Below are 21,889 nucleotides of genomic sequence, written 5' to 3' on the forward strand. Positions count from 1 at the left end.
AGGGACTCCTAAGCAAATTTGATCTGGCAGAAGAATCAGTGAACTTGGAGTTAGGTCAGTAGTGATGATCCAGTCTAAGAATGGAGAAAAATGAATAGAGGATTGGAAACCTGTGAGACACCGTTAAGCATGCCAACATAAACAGACTCTCAGAAAATAAGGGAATAGAGAAAGGGATGGAAAAATATTTAAGGAAAAAAGTGGCCAAAATCTTCCCTAACTGTATGAAAAACATCAGTTTACACACCCACGAGGCTCAGTGAGCTCAATGTAGGATAAACTCAATGACATGCATACCTAAACACCTCAAGTTCAAACTATTGAAAGCCAAAGGCAGGGAGAGAATCTTGGAAAACAGCGACAGAAAAGCAATTCACATAAAAGAGATCCTCAGTAAGATTAGCAGTTTCTCATCAGAAACCATGAAAGCTAGAAGGCAGTGCAATATATTCTAAATGCTGAAAGGAAGATTGTCAAAAGAATTTAATATCCAGCAAACAAATCCATGAAAAAATAAAGAATTTAAGACATTCGGAGATAAACGTAAACTGAGCAAGTTCTTTTCTAGCATGCCTACCGTTCAAGACACACTACAGACAGGCCTTCAGGCTGAAAGGAAAGGATATGAGGTAGAAATGAAACTCTCATATAGAGTAATAAAAAACACTAGGTGAAGATAGTTTAAAATGTATTTTTGGTAACAATTCTGACTGATTTAAAAGACAACTGAGTAAAACAGGAGTTCTAAAATTGTGTTCGTGGGCTTGTACCCTAAAACGATGTAGTATGTATGTCCATATAGCTCAGAGGATGGGGTGGAAAAGTGAGGGGAAGAGCTATATTTGAGCAGAATTTCCCCATAATATTAAAATTAATTAGTGATGATCTGAATTAAATTTTCTTAAATTCACATGCTAATTACAATCTATAATCCTCAGAAAACCACAATGAAAATAGCTTCTAAGAAATATAATAAAAAAACAGCAACAGAGGAACACAAGTGTTATCCTGGAGAACAGCTCTTTAACACAAAAAAGGCCAGGGGCGAAATGTAGAAACAAAAAAGATGTAGGAGAAACAAAAAGTACAATTGCAGGTATGAATCTTATAATATAAATAATTATGTTAAATGTAAGTGGATTAAACACTCCATGCTACAGAGATTGGCAGAATGGATGAAAAAAAAATACGGGAACCAACTGTGTACCGTCTATAAGATACACTTGAGATTCAAAGACAAACACACTGGAAGTAAAAAGATAAAAAAGATGTAGCGTGCAAATGGTAACCAAGAAGAAGCTGAGATGGCTGTATTTAAATCAGACAAAACAGACTGTAAGTAAAAATTGGTGCTGGATACAAAGAAAGCCATTGTATAATGATAAAAGGATTAATTCAGCAAGATACAGCAATTATAAATACAGATATTCACAAACTATTTTGAAATGCATGAAACTATAATTTGTAGAATTGGAGGGAGAAATAGATGATTCACCAAAAGTAGTTGGAGACTTAAGGACTCTACTGTCAATAATTGATGAAACAACTGGACAGAAAAGCAGCCAGTACGCGGAATACTTGCATGGCAGTAGCAGCGTGACCTGACAGTCCCACGTGTAACTCGTTCCACTCAACAACAGAATGAGTGTACATTCTTTTCGAGCAAACATGGACCATTCTCCAGGATAGATCATATATTAGGTCATGTAATAAATGTGAATAAATTTTAAATTTCATATAAATTCAAAATAGTCAAAATCATGTTCTCTGGCTAAAATGGAACTTAGTTAGAAATTGACCTTAGTAGTTAATTTGGGAAATCCACAAATATTTGGAAATTTCTGAATAACCCTTCAGTCAAAGAAGAACTTGTGAGGGAAATTAGAAAGTATTTTGAAGTGAATGTATATGAAAATGAAAACATATATCGTAATCTGTGCTAGTGGCTGAAGCAGTGCTTAGAAGAAATGTCTGTCTTCAAGTGTTTATATTAAAAATGAGAAAGATCTTAATAATCTGAGCTCTCACCATAAAAATCTAGAATAAAATAGCAAACCAAGCCAAAGATGAGCAGAAGGAAGAAAATAATAGGGTGGAAATAATGAAATAGTGAACAGGAAAAAAAGGAGAGTAAGTGAGTAAGAGTTGGTTGTTTGAAAAGAGCAACACAAAATTGGCAAACCTTTAGGTAGACTAAGAAAAAAAGGTCACTAAAATTAAGATTTAAAGAAGGGAGATTACCGCTGACCTCTCAGATAGTAAAAGGTTTACAGCAGAATACTAGGAATAACTGTATGCCAAATTAATAACATAGATGAAGTGAAAATATTCTAGAACATCACATATTATGAAAATTGGCTCAGAGGCAGTAGAAAATTTGAATAGACATATGAAAAGGAAAGAAATTGAGTTAGTAACTAATAACCTTCCTGCAAAGAAAAGCAGAGACCCAGATCACTTCACTTGTAAATTTTATCAAATGGTAAGAAATTATACTAGTACTTCACAAGTTGTTCTCTGAAGACTTTTCAAAACCAGAAGCCCAAAATACACACGAATAGAAAAACAGACCAATATTCTTCAAGAACACAGATGCAAATTCCCTGAATAAAATACGTGCAAACCAAATTCAATGGCATATCTAAAAGATTATACACTATGTCAGTGTGAGATTTATACCAGGAGCACCAGATTTATCCAACATCCAAAAATCAATTAATGCAATAGACTATATTAATAGAATAAAGAGCTAAAACCACACAATCATCCCAATAAAGACAGAAAAGGCATTTGACAAAACTCCATACCCATTGATAATTAAAACTCTTAAACAAATAGCGGGAAACTTTGTCAATCTGACAGAGCGTTTCTGTGAAGAACCACAAGTGAAAGTCATAGTTACTAGTGAAAGACTGAATGCTTTCCCCTACAATTAGGAACAAGGCAAGGATTTCACTTTTTGCCTTTGCGGTTCAACACTGTACTGGAGATTCTAGCTAATATTGCCAGGGAAGAATGGAAATAAAAGATGTCCTGATCTGAAAGAAAACATTAAACTGTCTTTATTTGCAGTGACATCATCCTATATGTAGAAAATTTTGAGGAATCTTAAAAAAAAAGAAAAAAGAAAAAGGATTAGAACTGATAATTGTTAGCTGGGCCACAGAATAAAATATCAGTATAAAAAATAGTCTTTCTGTGCATGAACAATGTACAATCCAAAAATAACAGCATGATTCTGTTCAGAATAACATCAAAAAGAATAAAATACAATAAGGAATAAATTTAATAAAGTCAGTGCAGATCTTATACACTGAACATTACAAAAGTCTGCTGAGGAAAATTAAGATAAATGCAGATGCATTGTGTCCATAGATTGGATGCATTAATATTGTTAAGATGGTAATTCTCCTGAAATTGACCTATAGATTCAACTCAGTCACTGTAAAACTTTCAGCAGGCTTTTTTCCCCAAGACATGATAAGATCCTAAAATTTATATGGAAATGCTAAAGGACAGAAATTACCAGGACAATTTTATAAAAGAACAAAGTTGGAGGACCGTTTCTACTGAATTTCAGAATTCTAAAGCTGCAGTTATGGAGCATCTGGCTGGCTCAGTCAGGAATGAGACTCGATCTTGGTGTTGTAAATTCGAGTCTCACATTGAGTGTAGAAATTATGTAAAAACAAAATCTTCTAGAGCTAGAACAAACAGTGTTAAGTTTTTTGTGGATCCAGAAAAGACCCCAAATAGCCAAAACAATACTGAAAAAGAAAACCAAAGCTGAAGGCATCACAATTCTGGACTTCAAGATGTATAACAAAACTGTAGTCATCAAGATAGTATGGTACTATTTCAAAAACAGACACATAGATCAATGGAACAGAATAGAGAACCCAGAAATGGACCCACAAACATATGGCCAACTAATCTTTGACAAAGCAGGAAAGAATATCCAATGGAAAAAAAGACAGTCTCTTTAGCAAATGGTGTTGGGAAAAATGGATAGCGACATGCAGAAGAATGCACCTGGATCACTTTTTTTATACCATACACAAAAATAAACTCAAATTGGATGAAAGACCTAAATGTAAGACAAGAAGCCATCAAAATCCTAGAGGAGAAAGCAGCAAAAGCCTCTTTGACTTCGACCACAGGAAATTCGTACTCAACACGTCTCCAGAGGCAAGGGAAATAAAAGCAAAAGTGAACTATTGGGACCTCTCAAAATAAAAAGCTTCTGCACAGCGAAGGAAACAATCAACAAAACTAAAAGGCAACCGACAGAATGGGAGAAGATAGTTGCAAATGACATAACAGATAAAGGGTTAGTATCCAAAATCTATAAAGAACTTATCAAACTCAATACCCAAAAAAACAAATAATCCAAGAAATGGGCAAAAGACATGAATAGACACTTTTCCAAAGAAACATCCACATGGCTAACAGATACATGAAAAATAATGCTCAATGTCACTTATCAGGGAAATACAAATCAAAGCCACAATGAGATACCATCTCACACCTGGCAGAATGGCTAAAATTAACAACTTGGGTAATAACATATGTTGACGAGGATGTGGAGAAAGCGGAACTCTTTTGCACTGTTGGTGGGAGTGCAAACTGGTGCAGCCACTCTGGAAAACAGTAGGGAGATTCCTCAAAAAATTAAAAATAGAACTACCCTACGACCCAGCAATTGCACTACTAGGTATTTATCTAAGGGGTACACGTGTGCTGTTTCGAAAGGACACATGCACCCCAATGTTTATAGCAGTGCTATCAACAATAGCCAGAGTATGGAAAGAGCCCAAATGTCCATCGACGGATGAATGGATAAAGAACATGTGGTATATGTATATGATGGAGTATTACTCGGCAATTAAAAAGAATGAAATCTTGCCATTTGCAACTACATGGATGGAACTAGAGGGTCTTACGCTAAGTGAAATTAGTCAGAGAAAGACATATCATATGACTCCACTCATATGTAGAATTTAAGATACAAAACAGATGAACACAAGGGAAGGGAAGTAAAAATAATAGAAAAACAGGGAAGGGGACAAAACGTAAGAGACTCTTCAATATAGAAAACAAACAGGGTTGCTGGAGGGGTTGTGGGTAGGGGGTGGGCTAAATGGGCAAGGGGGCATTAAGGAGGACACTTGTTGGGATGAGCACTGGGTGTTATATGAAGGGGATGAGTTACTGGATTCTACTCCTGAAATCATTGTGCTGTATGCGAACTAAGTTGGATGCAAATTAAAAAAAAATAAATGAGTAAATAAATAAAAATAAATAAATTCCTAGGGGTGCCTGGGTAGCTCAGTCAGTTAAGCGTCCCATTCTTGGTTTCAGCTCAGGTCATCATCTCATAGTTCATGGGTTCAAGACCTGTGTTGCTTTCTGTGCTGACAGTGTGGAGCCTGCTTGGGATTTCTTTCTTCTTCTCTCTGCCCCTCCCTGGCTTACATGTGTATGCCTGCCCCTCTCTCTCTCTCTCTCTCAGAATAAAATTAAAAAGATTTTTTTTTTAATCTTAAAAAAAAACACAAAAAACAGGGCATGTGAGTGGCTTAGTCGGTTAAGCGTACGATTTCAGCTCAGGTCATGATCTCACAGTTTGTGGGTTCAAACCCTGCGTCAGGCTCTGTGCTGACAGCTTGGAGCCTGGCGCCTGCTTTGAATTCTGTGTCTCCTTCTCTCTGTGCCCCTCCCCTACTCGTGCTCGGTCTCTCTCTCACTCAAAAATAAAATATTTAAAAATTTTTAAATAAAGGCTACAGTTATACAAGACTTTGTTGTGCTGGCAGAAGGTAACATATATGTAGATCAGTTGATTAGAATTATGAATCCAGATGTCAGTTCGTTTTCAACAAGGGTATTAAAGTAGTTCATTAGAGAAGTTTGTTCTCAGATCATGCAGGGACAACTGGATGCATCTCCATCCACATGCAAAATGATGAACTTTGACTTCTCCTTCATACCATACAGAAAAATAAACTTAAAAAAAAAAAAAACCATACATGTAAGACCTAAAACAAACTTGGAAAAAAAAATAGAGGGGCTCCTGAGTTGCTCAGTCTGTTAAATGTCTGACTCTTTATTTGGCTCAGGTCATGATACTATGGTTCGCGGGTTCGTGCCCCGTGTCATGCTTCACACTGCTAGTGGCAAGTCTGCTTGGGATTCTCTGCCTCTCCCCTACTCAGGCTCTTGCCCTCTCTTTTAGAGTTAAATAAACTTTAAAAAAAGGAAAAAAAATGGAGGGAAAATCTTTAAGACCTTGGATTAAAGTGTTTTATGGGTTTATAAGAAAAAAAAAGATAAATCGGCCCTTACCAAAATTCAGTTTCTGTGCTTCAAAATACACTGTTAAGAACATTAAAAAGGCAAGCAACAGAGTGGTTGAAAATATTTGTTAAAACTTTTGTCTTATAAAAGTTGTATCCAGAATTTTCAAAGAACTCATGTAAAGAAACCGTCATATGTTGGTTCTATGAATGTAACATGGTAAAGTCAACGGTTTGTTAGTTTCTTAAAAAAACATAAAACTGTCATGTGGCACAGTAATTACACTTCTAGGTATATACATGGGACCCAAATACATGTTCTTACAAAGACTTGAATGTGATTGTTCATAGCAGCATTAATTTCCATAGGCAAAAAGTGGAAACATCCTTCAACTGGTGAGTGGGTACACAAAATGTGGTGTATCCATACAATGGATACTATTCAGCAATAAAAAGGAATGAATTGTTGGGACGCCTGGGTGGCTCGGTGGCTCAGTCAGTTAAAGGGTCCAACTCTTGGTTTTAGCCCAAGTCATGATCTGTCAATTGTGAGTTCAAGCCCCACATTGGGCTCTGTGCTGACAGTGTGGAACTTGCTTGGGATTCTCTGTCTCCCACTCTCTCTCTCTGCCCCTTCCCTGCTAACGCAGTCTCGCTCTCATTCAAAAATAATAAGAATTAAAAAAAAAGGAATGAACTGTTGACATATGTTAAAACATGGATGAACTTCAAGAACATTATATGAAGCGTAAGAAGCCATACATAGAAGCCGTGTATTGTTGGACTCCATGTGTATAGAATATCCACAAAAGATAAATTTTTAGAGAAAGTTAGATAATATTGATTGCCTAGGGCAATGGGTGATAAATGGGCATGAGGGATCTTACTAGGATGAGGAAGATGTTCTAAAACTGATTTATGGAGATGCTCACACCACTGGGTAAAGTTACTAAAAATCATTGACCTGTATACTTACAGTGAGTTGGTTTTATTATATGTAAAATGTGTCTCAGTAAAGTATTTTCTCAAAAGCAAATGTGAGAAATAAAATTAGATAGCATTATTATCTTTAACCAGAAGCCTATAATGTTACATTATCTTTTTAAAATAAGGTCATCTGAAATGTGAGGATACATTTAAAAATTTTTCAGTTACTTTGAAGCCTTAATACTCTGATTCTAGAGCCAGGATCACTGGAAATAACAGTGGAACTCCCTGTCAGGCTGATGTTGGCATATGTGTATATACTGTTTTATGCAACCATATTTTCCTAGATCCAAAACAGAAAACCCACTGTATCTTCCTGGTCTTTAAAAATGAGTCATAGCACCTAGTTTACTGCTGTTACAAGATTGGTATTATTCCTGAAACATTTGATGAAAGACACCAAAAGCAGCTAAGTTTCGCTTTGCTTTCCATTCTCCATTTACTACATTTTTCTTTTTCTTTTGTTTTACTTTGTTTGTTTTAGATCACTGTGTCCACTACTATGATCTTCGTAACACTAAACAGCCAATCATGGTATTCAAAGGACACCGAAAAGCAGTGTCTTATGCAAAGTTTGTGAGTGGTGAGGAAATTGTCTCTGCGTGAGTATTACTCTTCTGAGGTTGAACTTAACACAGAGCTCTATCATCATTTACCAGTTTTATAATGTCACTGTGGGTATCTGTAAAGAGCGACACTGTGCTATATGCATTTTTTCATAAATAGATTTTTTTATTGTAGAATTAAAATACATGTATATTCTGGTTTGTATTGCTCACTTTTATAGGCTATTTATGAATAAAATCCCGATGATGTTAGTTTTTAATGCAACCCCGCTTTCAACATTTGAACTTCAGATTGAATTTCAGCCACCATTTCTCCTTGAGAGAAAAACAACATAGTTGATGGGATAGAATGAGAAACGTTTTATTTATTAACATCAATTAACATGTTATTGTATATTTATCTGCATTGCAGTACAGTAGTATTGTTTTTGGTTTTAAGTAATATTTGGTTGATTCTATATTACTTGATGTCCCTATGGTTTCATGGTGAGTTTTAAATATGTTTTGAAAGTAACTTAAGTATGGCTGCTTATATTTGACAAATATCCTTTGAGAAGCCTTCTGCAGTAGAGAATTATAATGTAAGCTTTTATTTTGTTTGAAGGTTAACAAGAGGTCAACCAGATAAGTAAATCTCAGTTGCTAAAATATCACTGAGAAATCTCTTCTAACAAAGGCAGCACATTCTTTCTGTTATCCATTGCGTAGCTCTCTTTATTTTATATTAGCCTAGTAATACTTTCTTAATTTCTCTTTTTCATATCTATTATTTCTTTTCATGCTTACTGACACCTTGTTTTCTTCTTTTCAGTTAGTTTTTTTTTTCCTTGCTTTCTAATTTTTAATCTTAGGAGATTATTAATGACAGTGCCTTGGTATTAAACACTTGGTACCTCCCTCCTCATCTACCTCTATACTAGTTACTCTTGGTAAGAAGTTGGTAATTTGAGTTGACTTAGCAAGGTAATTTGAACAGAGTTACAAACAAGGGGGAAAAAGTGAGAACTGAGTTTTAAGGGAAGGTAACGTAGGGTAATTCGTTCACAAACCTAAATTAGTGTTAACCAGTCAAAATATATCCCATCTTTAGGAGTAGTAATGGGCAGTAAATAACTAAAGTTTTATTCAGGTTCAAATGTGGATAGTACATTATATGGCAGAAGTATTTTTCTTCAGTTTTGATTTATAAGTGTTAAATGAGTTGGATTTCAGCGAACTGAAATACATGTATCTTACTTGTCTAAATTGGGAAGTTTTAGTCGACCTAATTAATGTGGATTTGTTGTTTGTAATTTTCACCAATCTCTTGTCCTTCTTAGGTTTTATAAGTCCTGATTTTTTTTCTTGAACATATTTAGGGTTTAGAAGTTTTTAGAATAAGTTTATCCACAAGTGTATTTGGAAATATAAAAAGTAATACTAAAATATACATATTGCTGCAACCTCTGAATTCTTGGCCAATAAAAATATATATACACATAAAGAAATACTTAATGCAACATTGTCAAGCAAAAAACCACATTTAAAACAATATAAATTTCTATTGAAAAAATGATGAGAAGCAATAGAGGAATATTTAAAGAGCTGGAGTTTGGCTTCTGCAATAAGACAGTTTCTATCTTGGCTCTGTTGTTTACTAGCTATGTATGGTATCTTCAAAATATCCTTAGCCTTCTCATTCTCAGTTGTCTCATCTCTAAAATGGAGCTAATTACAGAAATTACATTGTGTGTCCTTAAATGAAGTAATAAATGTAAAACTTTCAGCATGGTGCCCTATTCTGTGAATGTTACAGTAAGAGAAAACATGATTTATTATGTAGTCATTAACAGATATCAAAGTGTATTTATTTTACAGAAAAATTATAAAGAAAATTCTTGAATAAGGGATAAGCAATTTAAAACATAATGTGTATGGTATGATTGGATTTGTGTTACAGAAAGAGACAAAACATGGTATTTTATTCAAGTTCTAAGACTGTATGATAGGTCTCTGCATGATAGGATTACCAGCGATCTTTTTTTTTTTAATTCGTTTAATGTTTATTTATTTTTGAGAGACACAGAGTGCAAGTGGGGAGGGGCAGAGAGCAAGGGAGACACAGAATCCAAAGCAGGCTCCAGGCTCTGAGCTGTCACAGAGCCCGATGTGGGGCTCAAAGTCACAAACTATGAGATCACGACCTGGACCAAAGTCAGACACTTAACCGACTGAGCCACCCAGGTGCCCCACGAGTGATTTTTATATGCGATTATTTTTTGGTAAATAACTGCATTTGTATATAATTTCAGTAAATGAATTACTTTATATAGACTATCCCAGTTATTCATACCATTGCACCCCTTAGTTACAACTAACTGTCAAAGTAGTTTAAATTTAGTATACCAATACAGTTCAGCAGTTGAAAAGTAAACCAAGTGGCACAGATTGTATCCCTAAAATTAAGCACAATTCCCAGTGGAACTTTGTTATTTGATGATTGTGGTATGATGGTATTGATGATGTTTATTAGTAAGCACTTCCTACATGCCCAGGGACTACTGAAAGCCTTTGAAATGAATTTACTTTTCACATCTGATAGAATTCCTCTAATTCAATAATGTAGGAATCACTGTATTTCACATAACTAATGAACAAAACTGAGGCCAAAGAGGTTATGTAACTTTCCCAAGTTCAAAAACAAATTAATGGTATATATTGAGCATTGTAACTCAGAAAATCTGGCTCCAAAATCTGCATTCTAAACAACCAAACTGGATTGCCTCTAATTAGTACTGATGAGTTTCAGACCATGAAATCTTTTTTAAAATTTTTTTTTTCAGACCATGAAATCTTAAATACATTCTAATTTTTTGTGTTTACCTCAGCTCAACAGACAGCCAACTAAAACTGTGGAATGTAGGGAAACCATACTGTCTACGTTCCTTCAAGGGTCACATCAATGAAAAAAACTTCGTAGGCCTCGCTTCCAATGGCGACTATATAGCTTGTGGTACGTAAAACTGTCTTTTCCTGGAACTTTTTATTTAACAGGCATTTGTCACTGAAATTGCATTCACTAGATATAGGCTACGTACCAAGTCAAGAATTGATCTGTATGCTCAGAAAGTAGCATATTGAATTCTTCTTAGATTGTACTGGAAGAAGCATTAGTTCTTCCCTCCTTCACTGAGCACAAACCCTGTCCACATGAAATAGCATGAAATCATTAAATATGTTTTGTAATTGTTCTTCATAGTAATTTCTGTAGATATTACGTAAAAGAAAATATTAATTTCTGCTAATGACCTAATTTCAGAGATACTGTCTTAAGCTTGATATTCATTTTCCTCTATAGAGTGCTCTCTTCAGTAAGCAGTTTTAGATCGTCTTGATCTGTTATTCTAGGGCTTTTGTTTTTTGTAATTTATTATTATTATTATCTTTTGTAATTTACACAAATAGGAATCAGAAGTAAAAGAAGTCACTTTAGGTTTTGTGAAGATGCTACATACACCTAATGCCCAAATATATGAGCTTTCATGAATTCTTTCAAGTGATTTGACTTATTTAGTGAAGTTGTATATAATCTAAACCCTTCCAGAACAAATCTCTTGCAGTTATTCTACTTTGATAGCCTGCTCAAAAATATAGGTTTCTAGACTGCTTATCTAATAGAGTAATATCTTTATTGGAGAATGGGACATAAATTTTGTAGGTTGTTAAAATCTGCCTTTGTAAGTGCTGTAACTTTCTTTTTTCCTCTTAGAAGTCTTTCTAAACATCATTTAAGATTCATGGTATAATAATAAGTTTCTGGTCTTTTTTAGACCCCTGCTATCATAAATGGGTTTTTGCAGTAATTTCAGCCTTACAATTACCAATGTTATATCATTTGACAATTACTATTTCTTTAGATTAGTAAAGTGTAGCTTTTCTCTATGAATCTTTTTCTCACATGATTCCCAAGAAATCTTGTGCTCTGATCTTCCAAATTCAACCATGAAAGATTTGTCTTTGAGCTTAAACATTGAGTAATAATCACCTTATGAATGTGATGTCCTAATTCTGAGTTCTCCCATTCTAGAAAAATTATTTACTTAAAAAATTTTTTTTAGGAAGCGAGAACAACTCTCTTTACCTGTACTATAAAGGACTTTCTAAGACTTTGCTAACTTTTAAGTTTGATACGGTCAAAAGTGTTCTGGATAAAGACCGAAAAGAAGATGATACCAATGAATTTGTTAGTGCTGTGTGCTGGAGGGCATTGCCAGATGGGGTAAGTTTTCATATCGGTTTTTCACCTTGATGTCTCATGTAACACTTTATGTATACATATGTGAATTTTTGTTAGTTTAAAATGCAAATTGATATGTGATAACACATTTCCTTGCTTAGTATTGCATCATCACAGGAAACAGGCATTTTAGGTAGTAATTGAAATATGTCACCAATGGAACAGTGTCCTACTGATGTAATGTCTCTCCTGTGTAGCCATAGCATCTTGCGCATACCTCTGTTTTAGTGTTATCACATTGTCTCTTTATATCTCTTCTAGAAGACTGGAAATTTCTAGGTACACACTGTGTCTCATTTTCCTTAACGATCATTTGAAGTACAAACTCAGTAAACATTGAGCTGAACCTAATATTAGCAGGAAAAAAACTTGATGTAGGTAAAGGAGAGTACCCTATATGTACACCTAATTAAATACTATTTCAGAGCAAAATTCCTGTCTAGAAAATACACTTATATAAGAATGTTTAAACACATTTAATTCCTTAATAAGAAAGTTACATTTCTAGATTGCAAAAAAACCAGTTTTCTCAAACTTGTCACTTATTAACAAATTATTCTCAAACTTGTCACGTTTTAAAGTATAAACATTCTCATAAGTTATGTGAAGAAATAATTGTTTTATTATCTTGATTTTTATAAGCAGTAGTCACTCACTAATGTCATCTTATTAAAAAATAGCTCTTTAGGTGCTTCCTTGGTTAGTTTTACTTTTGATCAAAAAATTTCTTACTTGATGGGTACTTTAAGAATTCTGAGTTTTGGGGCGCTTGGGTGGCTCAGTCGGTTAAGCGTCTTGACTTCGGCTCAGGTCATGATCTCATGGTTTGTGAGTTCAAGCCCCACGTCGGGCTCTGTGCTAAACAGCTCACAGCCTGGAGCCTGCTTTGGATTCTGTGTCTGTGCCATCATGCTCATGCTCTGTGTCCCTCTGTCTCTCAATAATAAATAAACATGAAAAAAATTAAAAAACATTCTGAGTTTCAGGTACTATTTAGCTTTAACTAGATATATTCCATTCCTATCACATTTAAAATTAGTGTGACTCAACTTCCAGTCTTGGCAGTGGCACGCTAAGTGATTTGTACTAACCTTTCCCCCAAATAGAACTAGAAAAGTTGGACCACGTATATTTATTTTAAAAACAATAACAGAAACCTATTTAAAGGCATTGGAATGTAAACAAGATAGAAAAGAATTACTGGCCTAGGAATGTGAGCCTGGCTTTTGAGTATGCTTTTCTTCTGGGAGCCTTTGCCAGTCTTGTTGTAATGGCTGAGAGCACTTCTAGTAGCCTCACAAGGGCACAGGGATTGGAGTCTAGTATTCACCACTGTGGGGGTGAACTCACTGTGGTTCAGGTCCCCAGAGGGCTATAGTCTAGGGTAAACCACTAGAAGATAAGCTCTCACTGTGATTGCAACTCAACTTCATATCATATCAGTCCCGAAATTAAATTGAAGTGATCCTGGATTGGTAGTTAAATTAAAATTAAATCCTCTTTGAAAGAGGATCTTCTAGAGAAGATCATCTAAGGACTTTATTTTTTTCAAAAGCCCAGATACACTAACTAGGTCACAATAAAAAACATGCATAGGAAAAGGCAAGAGATACGAATAAGTTCAGCATAAGCAGTGGACAATGGAAACAAAATCACAGCGGCTCCGGATATTGGAATTGTCAGACATAGCTTGAAAATAACCATGCTGACAAGGAAAAAGACAAGATTGAAAATTTTAACTGGAAACTAAGAAAAACTATTTTAAAAATGAAAATCCTAGAAGTGAAAAATTATAATTACCAAAACTAAGAACTCAGTGGATGGATCATAGGGAAGATAAGACAGAGTTGAGAATCAATGAACTTTTATAGGTAAGCTAGGAGAAAATATACAGAAGGAAGCATGGAGAGACAAATATTAAAAAAAAAAATACAGAAAAGAGGTGGAGGATGAAGAAAGTTTAAAATATTCAATAAGAAACCTCAAAGGGGAGAAAAGAAGTAATGCAATTAAACAAATATTAGAAAGGATTATCATTGAGACCTTCATAAAATTGATGAAAGACATCAAGGCAGAGATTCAATAAGCTCTTGTGCCCTAAAGAATAAATCTACAATGTGAGTAAAGATTTAATATTATACTTGGACCATGAAGAGACTTAGGCCTGCCTGAAAATCTGACCTTGGGTCTGTCTTCTCATAGTAACTTGATGGAAATGTGTGGAGTTAAGACAAACATTGAATGTTATTGCTACAGGTTAGTCTCTTAAACTTACTGTGAAACCCCATCTGTAGTATTGCACCTGGACTTAACCGTGAGTTGGCGCAATATTGTCCTTACATCTATCCAAAGTGAACGATATGAGACTGGCAGGAAACCAGGGCAGTCTCTGTCCAGAACCACATGCGCCTTAACTGTCCTTGGCAGCCGTGCGAGCTCTGTGTGTGTTGTTCGGGAGAGATGGAAGTGGCTATGCATGTGAATAGTTACTTGGCCTCCTGATGAGTGAGGGATGTTGTGCATGCTGAATTTCCTGTCCCGTACACCTCTGTGAAACTAACTAACCTAGTGCAAGATTACAGCTAATTGTGTCTCATCCTGTGACCCCTGCTGGTGTTGGACAGTCACACTTTGACATGTCATAATAAAACTGTTGAAAATAAAATGCAAAGGGAGATTATTGAAATAAGACAAAGTACTCTTTTCAGAAAGCCAACAATTAGACTGACAACCAACTTCTCATTAAGCAATAGAAACCAGAGGTAGTGGAACCAGGTCTTCACTGTGTAAAGGGAAATAAATAGCTGCCAATCTCAATTTCTCAATTCAGTGAAAATCTCTCCAGACACAAGTAAAATAAAGACACTTTTAGATAAATAAATATGAAGAATTTGCTACCAGTAGACTTACACTAAAGAAAACCTGAAAGGATCTTTTTAAGGCAGAAGGAAAAGATGCAGAAGACAAAGATAAAGGTCAGAGATGCAGAAAGGAATGGAAAAAGGTGAAGGAATAGAAACGGTGAAAAGGAAGAGAAGTGGTAATACTCAGTAAATCTAAATGCGTATTGACTATATAAAGCAATGATGCCTTGTTATTAAAGCCAATAAGCACATAGAATTAAATATTTGACAGTAATAACATAAGGCAGAAGGTTAAATGTAATTAGGGTGTTCTCAGGTCTTTGCCTTGTCAGGGAAGGAGGTAAAAAAAAGAAAAAGCTAATTAATACTAGACTGAAGAGGATGCATATTGTAGTTTATAGGATAAGCTTTAAGTAAGTTCTTGTGGGGCTGGTTTAGTGGTGATGAATTCCTTCAGTTTTTGTTTGTTTAGGAAGACATTTATCTCTCCTTCTATTCTGAATGACAGACTTGCTGGATAAAGGATTCTCGGCTGCATATTTTTTCGGTTTATCACATTGAAGATTTCCTGCCATCCCTTTCTGGCCTGCCAAGTTTCAGTAGATAGGTCTGCCACTAGTCTTATGGGTCTCCCTTTGTAGGTTAGAGCCTGTTTATCCCTAGCTGCTTTCAGAATTTTCTCTTTATCCTTGTATTTTGCCAGTTTCACTATGATATGTCATGCAGAAGATCGATTCAAGTTCCGTCTGAAGGGAGTTCTCTGTGCCTCTTGGATTTCAATGCACTTTTCCTTCCCCAGACCAGGGAAGTTCTCAGCTATGATTTGTTCAAGTACACCTTCAGCCCCTCTCTCTCTCTCTTCCTCTTCTGGAATTCCTATTATACGGATATTGTTCCGTTTGATTGCATCACTTAGTTCTCTAATTCTCCCCTCATACTCCTGGATTTTTTAATCTTTTTCTCAGCTTCCTCTTTTTCTATAATTTTATCTTCTAATTCACCTATTCTCTCCTCTGCCTCTTCAATCCGTGCTGTGGTCGCCTCCATTTTATTTTGCACCTCATTTATAACATTTTTAAGCTCCTCATGACTATTTCTTAGTCCCTTGATCTCTGTAGCAATAGATTCTCTGCTGTCCTCTATACTTTTTACAAGCCCAGCGATTAATTTTATGACTATTATTCTAAATTCTTGTTCCGTTATATTGCTTAAATCGTTTTTGATCAATTTGTTAGCTGTCGCTACTTCCTGGAGTTTCTTTTGAGAATTCTTCCATTTTGTCATTTTGCGTACTCCCTGAGGTGGCGCGGAACTGTGGGGCACTTCCCCCGTGCTGTCTGGAGTAACTTGTGTTGGTGGGTGGGGCCACAGTAAGACCTGCTGTCTGTCCCCAGCCCACCACTGGGGCCACAGTCAGACTGGTATGTACCTTATCTTCCCTTCTTCCAGGGGCAGGACTCACTGTGGAGTGGTGTGGCCCCTGTCTGGGCTACTTGCACACTGCCAGGCTTGTTATGCTGCTTCGATGGGATCTGGCGTATTAGGCGGGGTGGATCCACAAGGTGCACAGGGAGGGGCAGGCTCAGCTCGCTTTGCTGTTGGTGGTCCCCTGCGGGAGGGGCCCTGCAGCACTGGGAGGGAGGCTGACTCGTCGGAGGGATAGATCCACAGGAGCACAGCGTTGGGTGCGTGGTGCAAGCAAGTTCGGTGATGGGAACTGGTTCCCTTTGGGATTTCGGCTGGGGGATGGGCGAGGGAGATGGCCCTGGCCAGCGCCTTTGTTCCCTGCAGAGCTAAGCTCTGTCATCCGGGGCTCAACACCTCTCCCTCCTGGTGTCCTCTCGCCCTCCTGCTCTCCGAGCAGAGCTGTTGACTTATAACAGCAGGTTGTTAAGACCTGCTGGCTGTCAGAACTTATGCAATCTGGCCCCTCCGCTTTTGCAAGTCAGACTCGGGGGTTCGGTGTTGCCAGACGGGCTGCCCCTCCATTACCCCGGCTCCCTCCTGCCAGTCTGTGTAGCGCACACCGCCTCTGTGCCCTTCCTACCCTCTTCCGTGGGCATCTTGTCTACGCTTGGCTCCGGAGAGTCCGTTCTGCTAGTCTCTGGCAGTTTTCTGGGTTATTTAGGCAGATGTGGGTGGAATCTAAGTGATCAGCAGGACGAGGTGAGCCCAGCGTCCTCCTACGCCGCCATCTTCCCTCCTATAAATGTGCCTCTCTGAAGTCAGGTTGAGTAATACAGGAAAGTGATGGGAAGGTACTTGAGGTTAGAACCATCTCAGAATGAAGATCCTTCCGGTGGGCTCCTGCAGGTACTTGCACAGCCCCGCCATCTCTGCATACTTGTCCTCATGTGGGCCGCCATTTTGAAAAATCTCCTTTAAGTAAGTTTTTAAAGTGTGCTCCCTAGACCAGAAAAGTTCTGTAACTCACTTCGTTTTCAGTCCAGATTTATTTTAAGTTTGATTTTTATAGAATAGCCACTTTGATTAGGCACAAAAAATAACTTTGTTTCCTTATTTTAGATGAGGCAGAAAATGTGAGAGACTCTTGTTTATTTATTCGACAGATATTTATTATGTGCAGTCACAGTTCTAGATAGGGAAGATAAATTTGAACAAGACTGTAAGAGAAATTCTGGCCCTCTTAGGAGACTTAAAATTTTATGTGCCGGAGGAGACAAAAAACAAAATAAATAAGTTATTATATTAGAAGGTGACAAATGACTGGGAGAAAAACCAAGTGGGAGGCTGGGTCAGAGAGGCCTGGGAGAGGGAGTTGTAGTTCTCAGCGGTGGCAACAGAATTGCCTGAGTAGCTGAAGTAGAGCAAAGACTAGGACATGAAGATGTAATCCACATTTAAATGTGGAAGAGTATTTCAGGTGGAGTAAACAGTTCAGAGGCCTGGAAGTTCAGAAAGTGATGACTGTTCAGGGAACAGAAAGAAGACAAGCATTGCCTCACTGCAGTGAGCTGGCTGGGGAGCAGTCTATTTCAGAGTGGTGAAGAAGAACCATTTCAACAGAGCACTGTTTACCAAAGCCCGGACTTTGGCTTTTACCGGTTGTGAGTTGGAAGCCATTGTAAGATTTTGAGCAAAGAAATGATACAATCTGACTTAACGTTTTTAAAAATTGGTTTGGCTATATTCTAGAGAATAGACTATGAGATGTCAGGAATGGAGGCAGGAAGGCTGTTGGCAATTCCAGGTAAGGTCAAATAGTGGTATGCTAATGAGAAGCAGTCAGATCCTGTACATATTTTGAATGTGGAGCCAATAAATGTCACATGGAGAGTGAAAGAGAAAAAGTGTAGGATGACACTGAGTTTTGTTTTTCCCCCCAGTAACTTTAAGAGTGGAGTTGCCAGTAATTGAGGAGAAGGCCACCAGAGGAAGTGTCTTAGAGGAGAATAGACTGGCTGGGTTTAAGTTACTAAAAATACCAAGTGGAGATGCTAAGTTTGAGATGTATTTGTCTTATAAGTATATAAGGTAAATATACCCGGTATATACTTGGTATATAAGTAAATATACCAAGTTTGGAGTTCACAGCAGATTGTGGGGCCAGAGATAGAAATTGGTAGCTGTCAGCATATGACGTTTAAGCCAAGAAATTGGGTGTATCTCCACAAGGGAGTGTAATTAGAGATTGGAAGTAGTGTGAATACCATATTTTGGAGGGCACTTTAGTGTTCAGTGATTGAAGCAATGAGGAGGAGTCAACAAAGACTTAGAGTAGTTATTGGGATGCCTGGGTGACTCAGCTGGTGAGGTATCTGCCTTCGACTCAGGTCATGATTTCATGGTTCATGAGTTTGAGCCCCACATCGGGCTCTCTGGTGTGCGCACAGAGTGCGCTTCAGATCCTCTGTCCCCTGCCCCTCTGCTGTGCGCTCGCACGCACTCTCTCTCTCTCTCTCTCAAAAATAGAAAGAAAGAAATAAGGAAGGAAAGAAAGAGTAACTATGTATAGTCTCTCTTGATTGGAGAATGGTTTTAAGAAAAAAAAAGGGAAGAAATTGGAGGTAATGAAATACAGAGAGCTGCTTTGGGGTGTAATAAAATAATGCCATGTTTAATCTCATCTAGATTACTTACTTTTTAAAAATATGAAATACCTGTCTCTAAAAAGGCCAAACATTTCATTGTCTTTCTGTGCCTTAATTCCATTCTGCCTGATTTTGATCAAAAGAAAGAGATCAATTTAAGGACACCTACAAAATAGTTGAACTTTGAAAGTATTTTTACGTTTTGGACAAGTACAAGTAGTTTATCAATTTACTGTATGAACTAAAATGACCTAAAACTCTTCAATTAAGATAATACAAAAATTGCACATGCTTTTCTGTTATTTATGGCAGTAATTTAGTAATAGAGAGGGGATTGAAATTAACAATGAGGATAGAGGGAAAGGCATAAATACAAATTAGATACATTCTTTTAGGACAGTATCTCAGCCTTGTTATTTTATTTTTTTTCTGTATTTTATTTTTTTTCTGTAATTTTTTTTAATGTTTTTATTTTTGAGAGAGAGAGAGAAAGAAAAAGAAAGTCAGTGTGCGAGCAGGGGAGGGGCAGAGAGAGAGGGAGAGACAGATTCTGAAGCAGGATCCAGGCTCCGAGCTGTCAGCACAGAGCCCGACGCGGGGCTGGAACTCACGAACTGCAAGATCATGACCTGAGCCAAGTCATACGCTTAACTGAGCCACCCTAGTGCCCCAATATCTCAGTCTTATAAAAATTTGAGATAGTTTACTGCAGATTAAATTTCTGTTTAGCCTTGTTTTTTCTTATAACACACACATATATATATATGCATGTATGTATGTATATGTATACATATGTATGTATGTATGTATGTATGTATGCATGTATGTATATATAAATAGGCCACTTCTGGATAAAAATGAACCAGTGATTCCAAGCCTTGTTTTGAACAGTCAGCCACGATCCTATATAATGCCCATTCTTTTTATTTCTACTGACCTTTGTATAATCTGGAAAGAATTTTCTACACCTCCCTTTTTTAAGATACTGGTCAATTTTATTGTAGCATTTATTACATCCCTTCTCCTTTATTTCACAGTGCTGTGGGAGTTAACAGCAAGCATGCTTCTTCCCCCCCTTCTTGTTTGCTGTGTGGTCTGTCAGTTTTGCTTTAGGATTACACTTTTTACTTTTAATTAGTCTTGTTTAAAGACAGAATATTTCTTTTTTTTTTTTTAATTTTTTTAATGTTTATTTTTGAGAGAGAGAGAGAGAGCCGTGCGTGCATTAGCGGGGGAGGGCCAGAGGGAGAGGGAGACACAGAATCTGAAGCTGGCTAAGGTGTCAACACAGAGCCCGACGCGGGGCTCAAATTCACGAACCGCAAGATCATGACCTGAGCCAAAGTCAGGTGCTTAAGTGACTGACTGCTTAAGTGACTGAACCACCCAGGTGCCCCAAGACAGAATAGTTCTAATGTTGTTTCTTTTAATCTGAGAGACAATGCTTTGTCCTTTGTCTGTTTGTCTTCCTTGCTGTATTTTCCCTGTGTCTAAAAGCACTTTTACTCAGTCACTTTTGGGGTTGCTGACCGATTCTTGTGTCCTTTGTTCCTTAGTTTTGTCTTGCAAAAGTAGTGACTCTGGCATTTTTACTAAAATGCAGAAGTCTCAAGTATATTTAATTTTCAAAGGAATTTTAAGATGTTTCATTTGAACTCTAGTGAAAATACTTTTTTTTAGGAGAATTTTTAAATTGCAGCTTAGGTCCTCTCAAGAATAGAAATGGTAATGATTATCTTATTCTAATAAAGAATGCAGAATTGTTTATTTTATATTTGTTTTTAGTTTATTATTTTAATTCACTTACAGACATTTTAACAAGAAAACCTCAGTAGTTTAGAGTTACTGACATAAAGGTGTTCTATTATTATCAAATTACTAGGATTTTTCCTCCCAGGTCTAAATCTTATTACTTGCATTGCCTAATTCAGTATTAATTTTCATGATATTTAAAAAATATGAATTTGTGAGAAATAACTATTAGGAATAACACAGATCATTTTGCCTTTATTTAGGCTTTGGAATTTAATTTCCTCAGCGGTCATTTTTTAAATATAAATGAGGAGAACTTGATCGATCGAATGTTTAACTTGCTGTAATGAAAGAACTTTAGTATCCACTTATTTGAAGAAGCAATTGTAAATTCTGAAACTGTGTATTTGAGTGTACTGTATCCATATAGGATTGCACATCCAAGTATATTACATGTGAATGATTATACAGTCTTTGAAATAAATGTGGTTTGCTGCATTTCCATAGGTAGCAGCCAACTTTATACTTTCGAATATAGAGAATCAAGGAGCTTAGTAGGCTGTCATTTCAGTTCATTTTCTGACTCTACTTCTTTGAAAAGTACCCCATAATTTATTTGGTCCTGTGTGCAGATGTAATAAAATTTGCTGATTTTTCTTGGAAATAGCCATTATCTAGATTAATAAAGCCCATTTGGTAATCAAGTCTATGTCAGATCTATTTTCAACCTTTCTTTCTGAAATATACTATTTATTCACAATTTTTGGCAGGCATTAATATGGACTAACATCAGTTTTGTTTCCTCCCTTCCTCCTTCCCTTTCTTCTTTCCTTCCTTCCTTCCTTCCTTCCTTTGACATCTCTAAATCCTTAAAGGAGTAGTTATACCTAAAAGGCAGTAGTGATATGGTCAGAATAATTCATTAACTAAATAATTATCTTTAACTAATTTAGAGTTCATTTAGAGAAAAATGTTTGCAATTTTAAGAGTGTATGGGGGTCAATATGAATTTCCTTGGCAAGCGTTTTGCTGGAGTATATCATCTTGGAACGTTATCTCTTAGGATTTTTACTATATATTATTGTAGTTCATTACT

The 21,889-nt window shown here is 36.6% G+C and overlaps 1 protein-coding gene across 5 annotated transcripts in view; it reads left to right on the forward strand.

Moving 5' to 3' along the window:
• Positions 1-21,889, forward strand: part of COP1 (COP1 E3 ubiquitin ligase) — a 252,752-nt gene that overhangs the window by 187,099 nt on the left and 43,764 nt on the right. For 4 of the 5 annotated variants that reach the window (XM_027074264.2, XM_053209222.1, XM_027074265.2 and 1 more), the window contains 3 exons: positions 7,768-7,885; positions 10,717-10,841; positions 11,947-12,107. In XM_027074264.2, coding sequence (XP_026930065.1) covers positions 7,768-7,885; positions 10,717-10,841; positions 11,947-12,107 — 404 coding nt within the window. Of the gene's footprint in view, positions 1-7,767; positions 7,892-10,716; positions 10,842-11,946; positions 12,108-21,889 lie in introns of those variants that run through there. The other variant, XR_008293057.1, reaches the window with a different exon arrangement.

The sequence above is a fragment of the Acinonyx jubatus genome, chromosome E4 (assembly GCF_027475565.1).
Source record: "Acinonyx jubatus isolate Ajub_Pintada_27869175 chromosome E4, VMU_Ajub_asm_v1.0, whole genome shotgun sequence".
Lineage (NCBI taxonomy): Eukaryota > Metazoa > Chordata > Mammalia > Carnivora > Felidae > Acinonyx > Acinonyx jubatus.